The sequence below is a fragment of the Homarus americanus genome, unplaced genomic scaffold, assembly GCF_018991925.1.
Source record: "Homarus americanus isolate GMGI-L3 unplaced genomic scaffold, GMGI_Hamer_2.0 scaffold14467, whole genome shotgun sequence".
NCBI lineage: Eukaryota > Metazoa > Arthropoda > Malacostraca > Decapoda > Nephropidae > Homarus > Homarus americanus.
The window spans coordinates 8,078,190-8,098,827 of NW_024733734.1; the positions used below are offsets into that span (position 1 = coordinate 8,078,190).

Sequence of the window (20,638 nt, forward strand, 5' to 3'; positions counted from 1 at the left end):
CACCCACCCACGGTAGCATCGTTGTGGTGACCCACTAAAATAACTGCGGTGTGGACGGTAACTAGTACACCTTAATGACTAACGCACCACAACACCTGTACTATATAGCCTACCTGTACTTCCCCCCCAATTACTTGGTTGATTGTTTAATTTGTATTTGTTTTCTTTAAATTCTCATTTGTATTGTTTGGTTTTACACTAAACTTCTCTCTGTTATTAAGCCCCGCACGAGAGGAACTGACTGTCGGTCACCTCCCAAAAAATCAAAAGGATTAATTTTTTACGGGGATTAGCCCACCCGGGCATAGGTCACTGACCCACATCGGGGCCTGGGGGACGAAAATGTAAAATAATAATAATAATAATAATAATAATAATACTAATAATAATAATAATAATAATAATAATAATAATAAATAAATAAATAAAATTTATAATAATAATTATAATAATAATAATGATGATAATACTAATAATTCACAATAATTAAAAAATAATAATAAAATAAATAAATAATAATAATAATAATAATAATTCACAATAAATAAAATTTATAATGAAATTTTTAATAATAAAGACGTACCAAAATTAAGAAAAAAAGATCAAAGTGAGAAACAATTGAGACCTGCAATTGTGTGTAAATGAGGCAGAAAGTCAGATCAGCAACCTGGGATCTGGGTTGGTGTGCGTGTTGAGTGGAGGACCAGGTAATTGATTAGTTGTTTATTTGTTTTGTCTACTTCTCCATTACCTTCCATTAATTATTTGCTTCTTGGGTGAATCAATATTGACTTTCTTACTTATCTCTCCAATCATCTACACTTATTTTGCTTCTTGATTTCTTACTCGATTAATTATATTTCCTTCGTAACAATTAAGAGGAAAATATATTATTATTATTATTATTATTATTATTTACTTTTCTGTTGTTTGTCATGCAATGAAACCTCCATATAACGGACTTCTATCTCCATATAATCCGTGACACGGAAAGGGGGTTTCACATCTAATGGACCCCTCGATATAAAGGACTTTCCTCTCCATATAGTGTGTCAAATAGGGGTTTTATATACCCTGGTCACTCTACCTGTCATCTCTGCTGGTATGGAGGTACTGAGGTATTTCTCCTACCTGACCTACATACCGGCCTGACCTCCTCATCTCCCTCCTCTAACCACAAGAAAAACCCCATCCAGTATCCCCCACTCCTTCCCTTACCTACTCCTCTCTCTCTCTCTCTCTCTCTCTCTCTCTTGATATAAGAACTACGTTTTGTTCTCTACTTCTCTCCTTCCCCCATTCTCTCCTCCAGGTGTCATCTCCTCCCTCTTTCCCTTCCACCAATCCGTCTATCTAGTGTCGTTTTTGAAGGGGAGGGGTGGAGGTGTGGTGGTGGGTGTGGTGGAGGTGTGGTGGTGGGTGTGGTGCGTGATGTGGTGGGCGATTTTCTGTTGTCTTATCTCTATACTGTAGCCTCAGTAAGCCTTGAGACGCAGGTGTTGTGTGTTGATAAGAGGAAGAAACTGATCCAAAGTTATTAGAGACAGTCTCCAGCGGTGACTACATTAATTTACAGCAACACCGTCACTACCTCGGTATTCACGGTTGGCGGGCAGGAGTTGTATCCGGGAGAATGATACTTTTATTTGTCTACTGAAGTACTGTTGTTGTTGTTCACTGTACGACCATTTTACTTGGTGTGAACTTTCCTGAGATGAAAACAGAGAGATCGGGTGCACGAGCCTCACTCACATGACAATTACTCCCCCAGGAATGTTGTCACGTTTTTCTCAAATAATAAAAATAAAAAAAATCCCCTAAAAATTCTCTATTAGTATTTCTTTCTTTTAACTGTATCTGTGTTAGTTTATCGTAATAAATGTTTTGATGCGGGAAGGCCATTAATAATCACCTAGAATAAAGTATATATAATTACAGACACCGTAGAATTTGTGGGTATTTAACTGGGTTCTGGTGTTAAAGGTGATATATATATATATTATGGTGGCTCGTGATGTGAGTATCAACTTTGGTTTCTATTTTCACTTGTTGTGGCGGGAACTGGCTATTAAGTAACATTCCAGAGACAGTGTCAATGTAACCTACGCTGGCCATCACCCTCAGGCGATCAGGGAAAGTGCGGAGAAACTTGGTGTTATTTTGACGTTAATGGAAACTTGAAGGCGGCGAGTCTCCCTAAAGCTGGGTCAGAGGCGAGTGAAGGAAGAATGAATGAAGAACCCCCCCCCACAATACCATTTCCCAGCGTAAGGAAGGAGAGGAAGGGAGGAGAGTAAACTATAGAGGGAGGGATTTAAGACAAGAAAGGAGAGGAGGAGAAATAGTTAAGGATGTGAGACTTGAAGGGAAGGGAGGATGATGAAGGAGGTAGGAAGAAAGATGGGGCAGGGAGGAAGATATTGAAGGGCAGGGGGGGAGGAGGAGGAGGAGGAGAGGTGCGAAGAAAGGGTAAAAATGTGTGAGGGGGAAGGAGGATGAGAGCTGTAAAGAATGGAAGGCGGTAGAGAAATCCAGGAAACATGTTATTGTGGGTGAGAGTCTCGGGAGGTTGATGACAGAAGACGGACGGACAGACAGACGACGGACGGACGGATGGCTGGTAATAATCGTTCACAAGTCGAAAAAATATGCGTATTAAACCGGTTGTGGAGCTACGGGGGCTGGTTGTGGAGCTGTGAGGGCTAGTTGTGGAGCTGTGAGGGCTAGTTGTGGAGCTGTGAGGGCTAGTTGTGAAGCTGTGAGGGCTGGTTGTGGAGCTACGGGGGCTGGTTGTGGAGCTGTGAGGGCTGGTTGTGGAGCTGTGAGGGCTGGTTGTGGAGCTGTGGAGGCTGGTTGTAGAGATGTGAGGCTGGTTGTGGAGCTGTGAGGGCTGGTTGTGGAGCTGTGGGGGCTGGTTGTGGAGATGTGAGGGCTGGTTGTGGAGCTGTGAGGGCTGGTTGTGGAGATGTGAGGGCTGGTTGTGGAGCTGTGAGGGCTGGTTGTGGAGCTGTGGGGCTGGTTGTGGAGCTGTGGAGGCTGGTTGTGGAGCTGTGAGGGCTGGTTGTGGAGCTGCGGTGGCTGGTTGAGGATGTTGTGTGTTAGTTGTGCTCTGAATGTTGATTATTGTGACCAGATGGTTAAAACACCTTGTGACGTGTGTTTGTATGTGTGTCCGCCCTTAGGCCGAGATGGCTCTCTCTCACACTGAACCGTAAAACTGTGGTCAGAAACACCATCTTCTGAGACAACCCATAGCAGCTGCGACGTGGAACTTGGGTCATATAAAACTCACACAGTGTAACATGACACAGAGTAGCTTCATTTATCCCTTTATAGGTGAGGTGAGGGAGGCTGATGAGCGGTGTGAGGGCATAGTAGCATTGAATGGGAAATTGAGGTAACTACTAGTGTTAGATGTTATTATTATTATTATTATTATTATTACTCGAATACAACAACACCATTTTAGCTGTCAATTTTAAATAGTAAAGATAAAAAATAATAAGTTCTCAAATCACGAGTTTAGAGAACAGATTTTGGATGCAAATATTATGTCGTAGATGAATTGTATTTGTTACAGTATCGTCAAACACCTGTCAGGGGGAAGATGTGCTTTCCCAGGACGCTTTGGGAACCCGAGCCTTGTGGACGACGACACGACTCACGGCAGATTGGGAGTAATGGCGCTCTCCACTTTCACCAGGTTCTGTACTGCTCACTGTCCAAGATAGTCCTTCTGTCTCCATCACGCACACACACTCCACCCTCTGGCTTTCAAGAAAGTTGTCGTCTTTCGCTAACTGCTTATACATATATACTATTTCCCCCCATAAACATCTCACATTGGTATTTTTTTTTTATTGGGCACTCCCCTACATCCTTGTGTAAGGTGAAGCGCAGAAGCGTTTACAGCGCCCAACAGGGAAGCATGCTAAGCTCATGCTTGCCTTTATGTCTCATGAGTTAAGGGAGTAGAAGCCTGAAGAGTCAGTGGTTTATGTCATCAAGTCATTGGAAGCTCCAACAACTTGTCCCTGAATACGAATTCGCAACTTTCGACTTACAACAGGTACCTACTTTACTGCTAGGTGAACAGGGACTAATGGAGGCTAGGAAGTTAGTCCAAACAACTTCCACCGGCCCGGGAATCGAACCCGCGACATATCGCTTGCGAGGCAAGAACGGTACCGCTTCTACCACCGGTCCCCCCACATTATCATTGGTAGTCTTTCTTTCGTTTACTCTTGAATTTCCAAGAGTTTTACTCTCCGCCATATAACTGATGTTTCCTCCATTTTCTTATATGGGATTTTTTTTGCTCTTTCTAAAACAGTTTCACTTTATTCGACTTGTTCTCTGTGTAGTGTTCATGGAAACCTTCTTCATCTCACTTAACCTAACTGGGAGTGGTTGGCTATATATCCGGTTCATATAATTATACACTTTCATGTTGCGGTTCTCACAACATCTGGTCAGTAGTGAGAGAAAATATCCTTCTCTCAGTAAAATCGTTACGTCAAATGTTGACATAAATACAAATAGACAAAATAAAAATCTCTTTGAATTTGTCTCTCCTGATAAGATGGAAAAAAATGAATGAAACGAATTGAGAAGGAAACTTAAAATATTGGTAAAGAGGCAGCTATCCCACTACTGGCTGTATGGTCGAAATTTCTATAAAAACATCCACTCCTTAAACCCTTGACCGAGAGTGAGTCATACACCTTCCAGCTCTCACCGTGACTAGTAGAGGTAGAGCACAGGAAGGGGTGGTGGTGTGGGTCTATAAAAGGGGTGTTAACAGACAGGTGATCATCAGTGAGTGAACAGCACCAGCCCACCAACCACGTACTCCTCGCTACACTGTCGCCTCTCAGTACCTCAAATAATGGCCTTCAAGGGTAGGACTGTGTGGCCCGGTGTCTCGGAAAACAAACTGAGAAATGCTCCGGAGTGAAAGACAATTAGTGAACTGTATATACGTATTCATGATTTATATAAGTACAATACCAGTATATCATAGTATTCATGTGCATAAGTAATAGTAGTTCTCATATGTACAACCACCTCCACTTACACCTAGTACAGTAGCTCATTTTTGTGAGATGTGGCAGATCTGTGTTTGTTTACATTGTGTTAAACCCCCCAGAATGGCCTTAAGGAACCTCACTATAGTAGCCAGACTAAGGATGCAACGTAAGCATTCCACACAGTTGCCACATCTCACACAATGTGCCAGCCACTGTACCAGGTATAAGTTCCAGTATCCACAGCACTTCCTCTTTGCATAAAAAAAATGGATCCAATAAGGACAGTGAGAGAACAGCACATACAGTAAAGTCATCGGTACTGCACTTGATCGCTTTCACTTTCCTGAACTGTAAAGTCAGGTAACTATTTACAGCCGAGTGGACAGGGGATTCCCAGGCTGTCTTTCGACCTTCAGGACATCTTACAGTGCTTAGTGAACTTTTAATGTAAAGGTGTGTGTGTATGTGTGTGTTTGTGTGTGTGTGTGTGTGTGTGCGTATGTGTGTGTATATCATTAAAGTTAAAGTAAAGCAATAGATTGTATCTGATGGCGGGGGGAGTGAACACTACTTAACTATTGATGAATTTGTTTTACAGGAATATTCAGTGTGGTGGTGTTGGCTGCGGTGATGGTGACGAGTCACGCGGCAGAACAACAACAGAAGTCCGTGAAGGAGGAGGACCCTAGATTCTTCCTCACTACTACCGGCACCAACCAGTCCGTCACTATAGGCAACGAAACCATTGTCTTCTTCGGCCTCCTCATCCTGGGTCTAATCGTGGCAGCCATAGTCATCCCCTTGGTGTTGACAACCACCGAGGCTTCCGGGGGTTATTCTGCGCCAGCGTGAGTACTGACACCACTACCGAGACATTCTTGTATATAACTTTTACACTTTCGTGCTTTCACACACTCTCACATCATCACATATTCTCACGCCTCAAAATATACTCCCATGCCCTTATACACGACCACTCCCATCATACACAGTACCTGGGGAGGGGAAGGGTGGTGGGATGGGGCGCTTAGAATCCGTGTCAAGAAAGGGAACTCTGGCTGGAGGTAGAAATGGCCTCCCAAAAGCTAAGTTCTGAGATTGCTGTACAGTTGCCACAATTAAGTTCCTCCCGTAATTATTTCATAAACACAAAGACCTCATACGTGACTCCTCTTCAGGCTCTAAAGCTTCGAAACACATCTGCCTCTATGTACCTATTTTATAAACATTATTTCGATCAGTCTGGGTGTGTGTGTGTGTGTTACTGTTGTTATTCTAAGGCAGTGACTATTACACACGACTGATAGTTTCCAGCAATAACTAGACCATACAGGTTACATATAAATCATTATACACTGAACACACTGTGCCGCATGATGTAAATATGTGTTTGTGTGCATGTGGTGACTGTGATACAAACCTCTTGTCATTATAACTTATCGAACGTACTGTATATATGTTTATCAGTTCTCGCCGTTGAGTAGGAACTGAAGGGATTAAGGTTGATTCTTATAAAATTAGTCCTCTTTTGCTAACAATTTGCTAAATATTGATTTGGTATTTTAACAACTAATCATTTTCTCATAGTCTTAACTCTTAATATTTATTCTTTCTTTATAATCCAATTTAAATAATTTGTGTTAACTTAGCCATAAGGGACTAACGAGATAAATACGTTAACAATGTATATATATAAACCTTTAATTGTAATTGGTTGTACATATAAAACTTTTTTATTTATTTTTTGTATATATTTGTAAATACTTACGGACACTGATGATGGGCTGACTTTACCACAACACACAGACGAGAAAAACTGTAGCCTGTAATTAGTGAAACAACACCAACAACGTCTTGTCGAGAATGTAAACTTAACCTTGATCTTTACAATGAAACCTCCATATAACGGACTACTATCTCCATACAATCCGTGAGATGGGGGTTTCACATCTAATGATCCCTCGATATAATGGACCTTCCTCTCCATATAGTCCGTTAAATATATATTTCACTGTACTTTTGTTTCCGAGTATTGTTGTTTAAATACTACAGGAGGAGGGACGGTGTTCAATTTGTTCTTACGGTTTACTTTGAGTTTCACTTTTGGGATCATAAAACTTAGGGGTTTCATTTACTTATTGAGGGTTCCACTAGCTCCGTCACAAACTAGTAAGGGTTCCACTTGCTCCGTCACAAACTAGTAAGGGTTCCACTAGCTCCGTCACATCCAAGGGTACAGTCAGCCTCATCGCCAGCTCAGGGAACTCGTTCTATGTCTGTCTTTAAACTTCCCACTGTTGGCAGCACGAGGTGTCTGCTCTTATACCCAGTATTTCCGTTTTGTATATATCGTCAACATAATTAACTTAACTTCTTCGTCAACACCTTCTATAGGACCTACAGTGCTCCCCACGCCCACGAGGAGAGTTCTTACGCCGTCCAACGCTCTCTAGAGAACGCCGCTAAGAAGTTCCAGTAGTCACCCCAGCCAGCTCCTGCACACGATCAAGTGATCATCAAGCAACACCTCTGCTGGCTACTTTACCATCATCATCCCTTACTTACAAACTCTGTGATTATTTAAATATAAACTATATTCCTTGACCCTCAGTGACTTGTATCATCAATATTTACTCTTCCTCGGACCTACAGTAGTCGCTCTCTGGTAGTAAACTCAGGATCTGTCATGACGGTCTTATCAACTACAACGAGTGATTTACGCCAATCACCTACCGTACAAGACAGGTTGATCAACATCACCTGTGTCAGTATTCGTCTTCACTTCCCAGACAATTTTTTATGAAGTTTATGAGACATGAATGATCTGAGAGCCGCCTCGGGCCCCCATGAACTGAGCCACCCCCGCCCCCATGATCTGAGAGCCGCCCCGGGCACCCATGAACTGAGAGCCTCCCAGAACCCCATGAACTGAGAGCCGCCCCGAGCCCCCATGACTGCCTTACCACAACACCTCTACACTTCCCATAATGAACATCTGTGTAACTGACATCCTCCTTGAGTGTACCCCCATAGACCCACCTCTCATGGAGCTACCGACGCACTCCCCATGACGCACCTCCCATGACACACCTCCCATGACGCACCTCCCATGACGCACTCCCATGACGACGCACCTCCATGACGCACTCCCATGACGCACTCACATGACGCACTCCCTACGACGCACCTCCCATAACGCACCTCCCATGACACACCTCCCATGACGCACCTCACATGACGCATACGACGCACCTCCCATGACGCACTTCCCATGACGCACCTCACATGACGCACCTCACATGACGCACTCCCTACGACGCACCTCCATAACGCACTTCCCATGACGCACCTCCCATGACGCACCTCACATGACGCACTCCCTACGACGCACCTCCCATAACGCACCTCCCATGACACACCTCCCCATGACGCACTCCCCATGACGCACCTCACATTAGACAATCTCCCTAACTTGCTCCCCATAACACTGTCCTCATGAAGTCCCGGCCAATAACACACTTTATTTTGACTCCTCCTGTGTGGTGGTGTACTCTCTCCTGAATGATTTACCTTCCATGACGCACTTATAATCACTCACATCCTATGACGCACTTTCCCCAACTCACCTCCCACGACGCACCTCCCATGACGCACCTTCCATGTCGCACCGCCCTTGCTGCACCTCCCACGACGCACCTTCCATGACGCACTTCCCTTGATGCACCTCCCATCACGCACTTCCCATGACGCACTTCCCTTGATGCATCTCCCAAGACGCACTTCCCACGACGCACCTCTCATGACGCACCTCCCACGACGCACTTCCCACGACGCACCTCCCACGACGCACCTCTCACGACGCACTTCCCACGACGCACTTCTCATGACGTACCTCCAACGACGTGTGTCTCTCGCACCAAGACACAGACCAGCCAGATAATACTGGAGTGTGAGCCATCGAGCAGCAAGGGGGGGCTAGTGCCATAGTGGCTCACCAGACCTACTGCACTCTGCCATAGTGGCTCACCAGACCTACTGCACTCTGCCATAGTGGCTCACCTACTGCACTCTGCCATAGTGGCTGCACTACTGCTTTCTACCATAGTGGCTCACCTACCGTTCTCTACCATAGTGGCTCACCTACTTCTTTCTACCAAAGTGGCTCACCTACTTCTCTCTGCCATAGTGGCTCACCTACTTCTCTCTGCCATAGTGGCTCACCTACTTCTCTCTACTCACTTACAATACCAGGGTTAATTCTTCTCTTTCTGTCAATAGTTTTATAATTTGACGTTCTTCACTGCTGACACTGAAACACTTCACTAATGTTTTTTTCACTGCTGGCGGTGCAACATTCAAACAGTAAATTATGAAAATAGTGAATGTTGAAAACATTCAATAGTTTACCATGTGAAGTGCTCAGTAAAGTTTATTTTCATGTAATATTTTCATCTTCTAAATGGTCAGTCAACTCTTCCATTTGTTATTTATTTAAATTATTAACTAATTATATAATGTTACTCTAAATAAAGTATTCAATATTATAATCTTTTTAATTCGTGTATATCACTGTCATCACTTCCTGTTAATATCCGTAAACGGTACATGGTGTTAGTTATTTTCTGAACAGAGACAAGAGAGGCGGGGTGGCGACCTGAACCACAGAGAAACAAAAATATTAAATGTAGTAATAATTATAAAGACAAAACCGCACAACGTACTGTACCTCTCCTGTGATACACGTCTACAAGAGTAACACAGGTACACCACTCACTGTAGAGTTACAGACTTCTTAACAAACAGTGAATAACAAAGAACTAAAGGATGAATGGGAATATCTTATTAGAAAAACGACCCAAGGTTGAAGAAGGCAGCCACTGGGAGAACATCACATACCGAGCACCTAAACCAAGGACAGTAATAAACTACTACTATTTTCCTGGTGTATGACGATCATCCAGCTATGATGAAATGATATGAGTTATTAAGATGTCACCTTCGTTAGTGAGCTCTGAGGTCACTAGCGAGGCCAATACGAGACCGACAGGGTCGTTCACAGGTGTGGAGACAACCCCACCGTGGACAAGAACGCCCTGGATACGTCTAAGAGAACACCAACTGCCCTGGAGGGAACTCGTCTGCCCAACAGTGATCCTCCTCATGCCGAGACTTTCATCTGGCTGCCACAAACTCCTCCTTAGGAACCTCGACCCTCACTACTGTGTTGTGCTGTGCTGTGCTGTGTTGTGCTGTTTTGTCCCAAAATGATCACAAACTCCGGGAAGACAATGTTCTGAAGTTCGTTAGTGCTCGGGCCGGGGTTCATGCAGTGAGACACTTGTACACGCAAAGTAACATTGTAATCCAAAGACGGAATACTTGATACATACTTCGTCCCTCACCTAAAGAGCTCGACGGTGTGTTCAGGCTGTGATGTGTGAGCTTGTATGTGAGTAACATGAATAAGAACTGTGCAAATTGAATAAAAGCAGGGGGGGGGGGGGACGACAATGCCAACCTAGAATTCAGGGAAAATAATACCAATTTTCCGTGAAGGATCCTTATTGTTTCCTCTGAGGTGAAGAGTTTTCTAATTACGTCAACCAGACGAGGTACAGTGTGATAGGAACAGCATTGCAATGGATGTGTGTACAACAGTAGAGTTACCCTGAGACCAAAAGACGTTTTCTCTATACTTATCTTGGTCATGTCTCTGTCTCGCCTATCACCACCACACCCGACAACACCACCACACACCCGACAACACCACAACACACCTGACAACACCACACACCCGACAACACCACAACACACCTGACAACACCACACACCAAACAACACCACCACACACCTGACAACCACACACCTGAGAGACTGACAACACAACCATATACCAAGTGTTATAATCAGGCACTGTACTATATATAATAACTATAATGGCCCACCAAACTCCCTCAAGTATTAGTATCACCGTCGGCGGAGACACAGCTTCAGGTGCAATAATAAGGCGACGAAGGACAGCCACACTCTGCACCCGAGTTTGGTACACCAAGCCAAGCCTTTGACGTCCTGTACCACCACAAGAAACGTCCTAGAGAGGTCAATTCTCGTGACCACGTTAGCTATATTACGGGACACTCTCCCAGTCCATCGTGTGTGACAGTCAGCGGCAACACATCAGGCGGGAAAGTTTGATGTGTTGGGCGGCAAGACTTATGTGCGAGTGTCTGCATGAGTGATGACCTCACCATCATCTCTCTTAGTTTACAATATATATGTTATTGGTAACTATTCTGCCGGCAACCCCCTGTATAAATAACTATAATCATTCATTATAATTAGCCACAGTAATATAATAGCTATAATCAACCACTGTACTGTATATAATAATTATAATGAGGATAATTAAGTTCTGGCTTCTATCATCATCGTTATTACATCACAGTTTCATTAGTAAAGTCATATTATTCTGTATCTCTCGGTGTCATTATGTGTGACAACACTTTTGATACAACTAATAATATAAAGGTGTAGGCCGCCCCCACCAGGTGTAGACCGCCCCCACCAGGTGTAGGCCGCCCCCACCAGGTGTAGGCCGCCCCCACCAGGTGTAGACCGCCCCCACCAGGTGTAGACCGCCCCCACCAGGTGTAGGCCGCCCCCACTAAGGTGTAGACCGCCCCCACCAGGTGTAGGCGGCCCCCACCAGGTGTAGACCGCCCCCACCAGGTGTAGGCCGCCCCCACCAGGTGTAGGCCGCCCCCACCAGGTGTAGGGCGCCCCCACCAGGTGTAGGGCGCCCCCACCAGGTGTAGGCCGCCCCCACCAAGTGTAGGCCGCCCCCACCAGGTGTAGGCCGCCCCCACCAGGTGTAGGCCGCCCCCACCAAGTGTAGGCCGCCCCCACCAAGTGTAGGCCGCCCCCACCAGGTGTAGGCCGCCCCCACCAGGTGTAGACCGCCCCCACCAGGTGTAGACCGCCCCCACCAGGTGTAGACCGCCCCCACCAGGTGTAGGCCGCCCCCACCAGGTGTAGCCGCCGCCCCCACCCCCCACCAGGTGTAGGACCGCCCCCACCAGGTGTAGACGCCCCCACCAGGTGTAGGCCGCCCCCACCAGGTGTAGGCGCCCCCACCAGGTGTAGGCCGCCCCCACCAGTGTAGGCCGCCCCCACCAGGTGTAGGCCGCCCCCACCAGGTGTAGGCGCCCCACCAGGTGTAGGCCGCCCCCACTCAGGTGGCTGCCCCCACCAGGTGTAGACCGCCCCCACCAGGTGTAGACCGCCCCCACCAGGTGTAGACCGCCCCCACCAGGTGTAGACCGCCCCCACCAGGTGTAGGCCGCCCCCACCAGGTGTAGACCAGTGTGTTATTATAGTGACAGGTGAGCGCGATCATCATCAGTGTTAATGTTACCATCAGTTCACTGGTTCATAAACAACTGTTAACTTCGTACAATGTTTCGTCTTCAAACACTATATTCCTGTATCTCTCCATGATACTGTCAGCGTCACGGTGTCAGCATCATGGTGTCAGTATCACGGTGTCAGTATCACGGTGTCAGTATCATGGTGTCAGTATCATGGTGTCAGTATCACGGTGTCAGTATCATGGTCGGCTGACAATAGAAAAGAATCATTACCACGGGCACAACAATAAGGGACTGCCGCCGCTATATATAGTATGTAACCACTAAACATAGTTCCTTCTCTCTCTTGACTTAGTTTTTAGACAACATATGTGCAGGCAGAGTGAACCATCTACCATCTGCAGTGTGTAATAACTCTGTGGCTCAGCTGCAGGTCTTCCTTCAGCTATATAAAGGCAGGAAGTGAGGTAAAGGGTGTCCAGTTGGAAGGGAACAGCCAGCCTTATCGTGCACCTTGACAGACACACGCACTCAACACTCAACAAAATGGTGTTTAAGGGTAAGTTCTTTACTCGCTTCTTGTAGTAAATTACACAAGTTTGGTTTCAAAGATCGAAAAAAAGGTGAATTTTAAAGTGTAATAACAGGCCTGACGTTGTTGAGGTGTAGGGAGGAGAATCACTAATGAAAGGAAATGGATAAAAGACTCATAGCAACGTTTTTTTTCATACTAGAATAGCGAAGACAATAAAAAGCGTGAGGTCGTGTTATCACCAGCCGCCATTTACCTACACAGGAATGTTGGTCGTGTTAGCAGCATTGGTCGCCGCCAGCCATGCCTCAGAGACCAAGCAGCTGCCAGCAGAGGTCGGAGAGGAGGACCCACGTCTGGTCTTCTCAGTCACTAACCCCAACCAATCAGTGGTGGTGGCCAACTCAGGGATGGTGATAGTGGGTCTTCTTGTCCTGATGACTGTGTTGGCCATCGTCGCTGTCAGTATAGGGGCGCGAGGGAGACAGGAGACTAGTAGCTATCATGAGCCCATGTGAGTATTGTTATGTTCTGGCTACTGCTGTCACATACTCTCACCCCAGTCACACACACGCTCTCTCACGCCCCACACACTCTCTCTCACGCCCCACACATACACTCTCGCGCCCTCCTATACACTCTAACATACACTTAAGCCCACCAGGGTCACCAAAATAATGAGTATTTAGTTAATCTACAAAAACTGCTTATCCACAAACTATTATACCACAAAAGTTATTCACGTGATCATTTTATCACCACCTTAAGGTCTTCTGTGACCCACCATAAACATCATTACATTACTTAAGGTTATTTTAATACAGTTAAGCAGGTACAGTATAAGAAGTCACTTGTTGAGTCTATTGTAAACATTGACGAAATACTTTATATGGAACTTCCCGTCTCTCAGAACTTACGGCGCCGCCCCCGCCTACCAGGAGGAGAGTACCTACGCCATTCACCGCTCTCTGGACGACGCTGCCAACAAGTTCCAATCATAACTATACTGTAGGTCGACCAGTCTATATAACAGCTGATTCTCCTGCCATGAAAGCTGCCCAGGCTACAGAAACAGACACATACTCACATACACACTCTGACGCTCTGACACACACACACACAGACGCCCTGACACACGCACTCTGACGCCCTGACACACACACTCTGACGCGCTGACACACACACACACACTGACGCCCTCACACACACTCTGACGCCCTCACACACACTCTGACGCCCTCACACACACTCTGACATCCTCCTAAACATAAACATATCTTGCGGGTCCTTCTCTTATCACCTGCCACTAATTAATATGACTCACCTGATGCTGCCGTGATACATGACCCATGGTTTAGTGTCTACCAGTAGGACACATGACCTATTACTGTGACACATGACCTGTTACTGTGACACATGACCTATTACTGTGACACATGACCTATTACTGTGACACATGACCTATTACTGTGACACATGACCTATTATTGTGACACATGACCTATTACTGTGACGTAAGCTTGAATACACCAACATATCTTGAACACCATGAAAGTTGCTCAGGCTGCAGAAACGGACCGACTCTCCTACACACACACATACGCACTCACGCTTGAAGGTGACTTAACAAATATACTGTATACCACTCTGTATAACATGTTAATTACGAATATCTCATACTTATTTATTTAACTTATTTGATTGTATATCTGATGTATAATATTGTAAATAAATTATTCATTCATGTTTTGTGTTAGTGAATCATGACGTTACTCACTGCCTCTGAAACAAGAATTATTCATGATTATTATAACTTATTCCTGAAAGCTTTAATTTATAAGGTAATATTTAATGGTGGGAACAGTGCTGTAATTATTAGGGTTTAAGTGAAGGAAACTCTCGCCTTAAGTAGCACCGAGCAACACACAACAGCGGGAACAACTGACGCAGCTGAGCACAAAGTTATCATCACTCGACCTAAGAGAACCATTTAAACAGCATTTGAAAACTCTTGTCAACTATACTGTACACATGACCCCCCCCCTTACACACACACACACACGTCGTTGTCTGTTGTATAACGAGACATAGGACCACTGGACGAAGGTAATGTATTGTTTCTAAAATCCTATAACCTATTAAGTGACACTGTCTCTCTCATCTGTCTCTGTGACACTGTCTCTCTCATCTGTCTCTGTGACACTGTGTCTCTCAGCTGTCTCTGTGACACTGTGCCTCTCAGCTGTCTCTGTGACACTGTGTCTCTCAGCTGTCTCTGTGACACTGTCTTCCTCAGCTGTCTCTGTGATACTGTCTCTCTCATCTGTCTCTGTAACACTGTCTCTCTCATCTGTCTCTGTAACACTGTCTCTCTCATCTGTCTCTGTAACACTGTCTCTCTCTCATCTGTCTCTGTAACACTGTGTCTCTCAGCTGTCTCTGTGACACTGTCTTCCTCAGCTGTCTCTGTGACACTGTCTCTCTCAGCTGTCTCTGTAACACTGTCTCTCTCATCTGTCTCTGTAACACTGTCTCTCTCATCTGTCTCTGTAACACTGTGTCTCTCAGCTGTCTCTGTGACACTGTCTTCTCAGCTGTCTCTGTGACACTGTCTCTCTCATCTGTCTCTGTAACACTGTCTCTCTCATCTGTCTCTGCTGTCTCTCAGCTGTCTCTGTGACTCTCTCACTGTCTCTCTCATCTGTCTCTGTGATCACTGTAACACTCTCTCATCTGTCTCTGTAACACTGTCTCTCTCATCTGTCTCTGTAACACTGTCTCTCTCAGCTGTCTCTGTAACACTGTCTCTCTCAGCTGTCTCTGTGACACTGCCTCTCTCATCTGTCTCTGTAACACTGTCTCTCTCATCTGTCTCTGTAACACTGTGTCTCTCAGCTGTCTCTGTAACACTGTCTCTCTCAGCTGTCTCTGTAACACTGTGTCTCTCAGCTGTCTCTGTAACACTGTCTTCCTCAGCTGTCTCTGTAACACTGTCTCTCTCATCTGTCTCTGTAACACTGTCTCTCTCATCTGTCTCTGTAACACTGTCTCTCTCATCTGTCTCTGTAACACTGTCTCTCTCAGCTGTCTCTGTGACACTGCCTCTCTCAGCTGTCTCTGTGATACTGTCTCTCTCATCTGTCTGTGACACTGTCTCTCTCAGCTGTCTCTGTGATACTGTCTCTCTCAGCTGTCTCTGTGATACTGTCTCTCTCATCTGTCTCTGTTCATCACCATGTCTCCAGTTATCAATGTGAGACAGCTGTTGGCAGTACCGTCTTAGGGTCCTCGTCCAGTACCACAGCTGCGTCAGACACTACTTCATCCTCACAGCTGCGTCAGACGCTATCTTATCCTCACAGCTGCGTCAGACACTACTTCATACTCACAGCTGTGTCAGACACTATCTTATCCTCACAGCTGCGTCAGACACTGCCTCATCCTCACAGCTGCGTCAGACACTATCTCATCCTCACAGCTGCGTCAGACACTACCTCGTCCTCACAAGTGCGTCAGACACTACCTCGTCCTCACAGCTGCGTCAGACACTACCTCGTCCTCACAACTGCGTCAGACACTACCTCATCCTCACAGCTGCGTCAGACACTACCTCGTCCTCACAGCTGCGTCAGACACTACCTCGTCCTCACAACTGCGTCAGACACTACCTCATCCTCCTAACGACTAAGTAAACTATTAGACACCAGTTAAATTGTCAAAGGAGCCGCCAAGCTGAGAGGCTGTAGACGTGACCTCACGTGACAAGTGACACGGGCACTTGTGATCTGTGAGTTGACACACACAATAAAATTAAAAGTTTTAAGATGCTTATTTTACTTTCCCCATAAAAAATTAAAATTAAAAAAATCCGGGAAGCAAATTTCCTAAAAAAAAAAAGTTTCCGGGCAAGAAAATTAAAAAAAAATAACGTGAACGGGACACTACACAGCCGGGACTCTGTGATGCCAGACTTCCGTCCTAGTTTGCTCAGGGGATAACGGAAGGCCGTCCGGTGTGTGTAGTCACATCAAGCAGGCGCCGCCAGTCAAAAGCTTTCCTTTTAATGTTTTCATTCAATTTAACACCAACCACAAGACCAACCACAACACACCAACAACACCAACCACAAGACCAACCACAACACACCAACAACACCAACCACAACACCAACCACAACACCAACAAGACCAACCACAACACCAACCACAACACCAACCACAACACACCAACAAGAACACCGCCACCACCAATAACATTCATGAGGTAACCTATAACTATCTGGCCGCTCTCATACACACACCAGCTGACTCCTACAGTGTACACAGTGTCTACATATACACACTAAGTGGTCTGAGGATGACCAGTCTGGTGCCAGCAGCCGAAAGGTGAGGACTCAGTTTACCTCTCTACTCCTAATCACAAGATGGCCCTATATACGACTATATCATCAACAAGTATGTGTGTATTGTTATCATCACGCACAGGTTACATGCAGCAGCTTCTTACATACATGAATTTACATCTAATTTGTATTTTATTTTAATTATGTGAGATTATATGATATTTAATAAGAAAATGATCCATCATCATTAACTGTGTTGCTTATACTATCAATTATTCCATATTGTTCCCATAATGAGTTGATTGACCCTAACAGTGAGTGTGTGTGTGTATTCTCCAACATAACTATACTCCTCTCATTAACCTTCATCACCTCACCCACATGACCCCAATCACCTCAGTTGCTTCTTTAATCAGCTTTACGGTAATGCAGGAATGTTAGTCGTCGTGTTGGTGTTCCTTGTCGCCATCAGCCACGCTACAGAACTCCACGAACAGAAGACGGAGGTAAACAAACGACTCTTCCTCGATGGATTAAACACCATATTCTCTATCGGTGACCCGGTAGTGGTTATGGTGGGAATGATGACCTTATTCGTAGTGACGGTGGCAGCGATCATAGCCATTATTTACCGAGACAGGGACACGACCTCCTCCTTCACCGGCTACTACTCCCCATCTGCGTGAGTACAGCGCCACCTGTGATCGTCTTAACACAACCTTGACGACAATCACATGGGAACTTAATCATTTGTTCTATGGAAAATTTAATTAAAGTGTGGGCCTCACGTTACACTAGCGTCTCTTACAGTACACAAGTGACACTTTAGGCGGTCGAGGGGATACAACACTCGCCATTCGTTCTAAGCATAGCTGGATCGATCTCAGGGGAATATATAATGCAGTACCGGCCACACTACCTCCTTGTGCACCAAAGTCTTACAGAACAGTGTATTGTATGGAGACTATCCCTGTGTTAATAATGATCTTCAAATTCTATACATGAATGAAAATAGAACCAATTCGCGGTGTGTATACATAGCTGTTATTAGTTGCTGTTAATTTGTTTTGGATATGAATAATATTGTGAACTTCCTCGACAGGTCTTACGCCTCACGCCCCATCTACACCAGGAACGCCTACACGGCCCACCGCTTCCTGGAGGAGGGCGCCAACAAGTTCAACTAGACACGAGCATCAGTGTTCTAAGATGACCAAGACCACCTCTAGATCTGACGACTGACGCTACCTCATGTGTCTTTACCTCACTTCCTGCTCAACTCATCTCTTATACTAGAGTGTTACACTAATGATGTTACCTGGATCTTGTACCTGCTGTTTTATTATTATTTATATAAGATTTTTTTCATAAGATTTGTTTTGGTGTAATTTAATTCAGATTCGAGTTTATTTAATTGTGTGTTAAACAAAGTGAAGGTGAGATGATCAGCTCACTCACGAGTTGACCAAATGTCGGGGAGTCACACCTGTACACAGTAATATACACGAGAGAAGCAACACTATGTTACACTGACGAAGGTCACTCCTGTACACAGTAATATACACGAGAGAAGCAACACTATGTTACACTGACGAAGGTCACTCCTGTACACAGTAATATACACGAGAGAAGCAACACTATGTTACACTGACGAAGGTTACACCTGTACACAGTACTGTACAGTAGCTAAAACAACTATCTGTGCATACTTTGTGGGAAAGAATATGAGACCATGGACGATAAATATTGGTATATGAGGGCTGTCACTAGTCACACGGAGCATATCGACCCCCACCTGCACAGATAGTTGTTTTAGCTACTGTACCTGAGAGAGGCAACACAGTTTTACACTGACGGAGACCACGACGGATGATTTCTTACCCAACACAGTTTTGTTGTTTATGTCCTGACTGTTGTTAACTAATGGACAGTTATTGCAAGTAATGTGAACATGTCCTCAATAACTGGACAACTATACAGAGAAATAACAGCTAACACCTGAACCTGCAACACAAACACGTTGGAACACAGTTAACACCTGAACCTGCAACACAAACACGTTGTTACAGTCAGCCAGTCCTGTCATCTCTCCTCCTGTTCCCACGAACACCGAGACTGAGGTTCGTGAACCCGGGACATTTAAGGAGAGAATAATGCATCATTGTTTAATGTTTTGAGTTCACGAGACTGAATATTGGGGCTGATAGTTCAGGAGGAGAAACGACAGTACTTGTGAGTGACTGTACTGAGACTCGTGAAACACTTGATGGAGTCTGTAGAGTAGAGCACATTACTTGTTCCTTAATAACTGTTTTAGGTTGTAATATGTTTAGTTAGTAAAAGGGCTAATACTTCCTCCTCAGTCTCTCCATATAAGTGTGATTAATTACCGTCAAGAGTAAGTTAATACCTTGTATGGTGTGGTCAACACGTCACGCCCCGACACACTCTCCCTCATCCTCACCATAGTTATCCCTTACTGGCACTAATCAACCTGTCTATATGATCTATACAGTCTCAGAGAAGTTCCATCTCCATATATGTTGTGTACATGAAGTGAGTCAGATCTATGAGTTGGTTAACCTCCATCATGAGAGAGGGAGAGAGAGAGAGAGTTATTCTATTACAAGAACTTTGCTTCATTTCGTTTGATTTAATGAATTTATGTGACAAAAATCACTTCGCAAATATAGGAAGTTTGAAACTAACAGAATGTTTGAAATAGACAATAAGGAGCAACAGGGGTGTTGGCGGTAGTGCACTTGCCTCTTATTATTGCGTCCCGGGTTCGATCCTCAGATCAGCTGTGACACTACCAAACTCGGCAGGTTTTCTCCGTGCACTGCTGTATTAACACTGGACAATGAAGGTTGTAACAAACAATAGGTAAACCGACTACTGGCGAAAACCATAAAAAAACAAAAACATTATGACGACTCACGGATGGTGTTGGTGCCCTCTCCCCCCTGGAGGAGTCCTCACCCCCTTACCTCACCTGAACACCTCTTGCATCTACTAAGAATGTTACCTTTAACAAACGATCGTGAACATAAAACCTGGAAACCTTTTCTATTATTCTTAAAACAAAGACGAAAAGACAACAGGTGCCAAATATTCCTCTGGAGAAATGTTAGAAAATTTAGAACAGACTATAAACGGTTTTTACGAGAGGAAGTTGACCACTGGCGCGGCGAGACAGTGGGGGCGGACGGTCTGTCTGATGTGATCTCTGTTATTTCATCACCAAACAATAACACTGTGATCTTATAGTACAGTGGGTCACGCTGCTTATATACACCACTAACTACTGAAAGTGGTGACAACATGAGGTCCTGTGATACATCCAAGTCTTAGTGTTTAATATTAT

General features: G+C 45.0%; 3 protein-coding genes across 3 annotated transcripts; all 3 read left to right on the top strand.

Moving 5' to 3' along the window:
• Positions 1-4,825: 4,825 nt before the first annotated feature.
• LOC121869987 lies at positions 4,826-7,640 on the top strand. The gene is made up of 3 exons (XM_042371656.1): positions 4,826-4,901; positions 5,629-5,878; positions 7,425-7,640. Exons 1-3 carry the CDS (start codon positions 4,889-4,891, stop codon positions 7,507-7,509), a joined length of 348 nt encoding a protein of 115 aa, XP_042227590.1. The 5' UTR covers positions 4,826-4,888; the 3' UTR covers positions 7,510-7,640.
• A 5,241-nt stretch (positions 7,641-12,881) lies between these two features.
• Positions 12,882-14,108, top strand: LOC121869903. The gene is made up of 3 exons (XM_042371468.1): positions 12,882-12,956; positions 13,194-13,443; positions 13,840-14,108. The coding sequence occupies exons 1-3, from the start codon at positions 12,944-12,946 to the stop codon at positions 13,928-13,930; spliced, it is 354 nt and encodes a 117-aa protein (XP_042227402.1). The 5' UTR covers positions 12,882-12,943; the 3' UTR covers positions 13,931-14,108.
• Positions 14,109-17,302: 3,194 nt separating this feature from the next.
• On the top strand, positions 17,303-19,006 carry LOC121869904. Its single transcript, XM_042371469.1, has 3 exons — positions 17,303-17,383; positions 17,704-17,953; positions 18,374-19,006. The coding sequence occupies exons 1-3, from the start codon at positions 17,353-17,355 to the stop codon at positions 18,456-18,458; spliced, it is 366 nt and encodes a 121-aa protein (XP_042227403.1). The 5' UTR covers positions 17,303-17,352; the 3' UTR covers positions 18,459-19,006.
• The last annotated feature ends 1,632 nt before the right edge of the window (positions 19,007-20,638 follow it).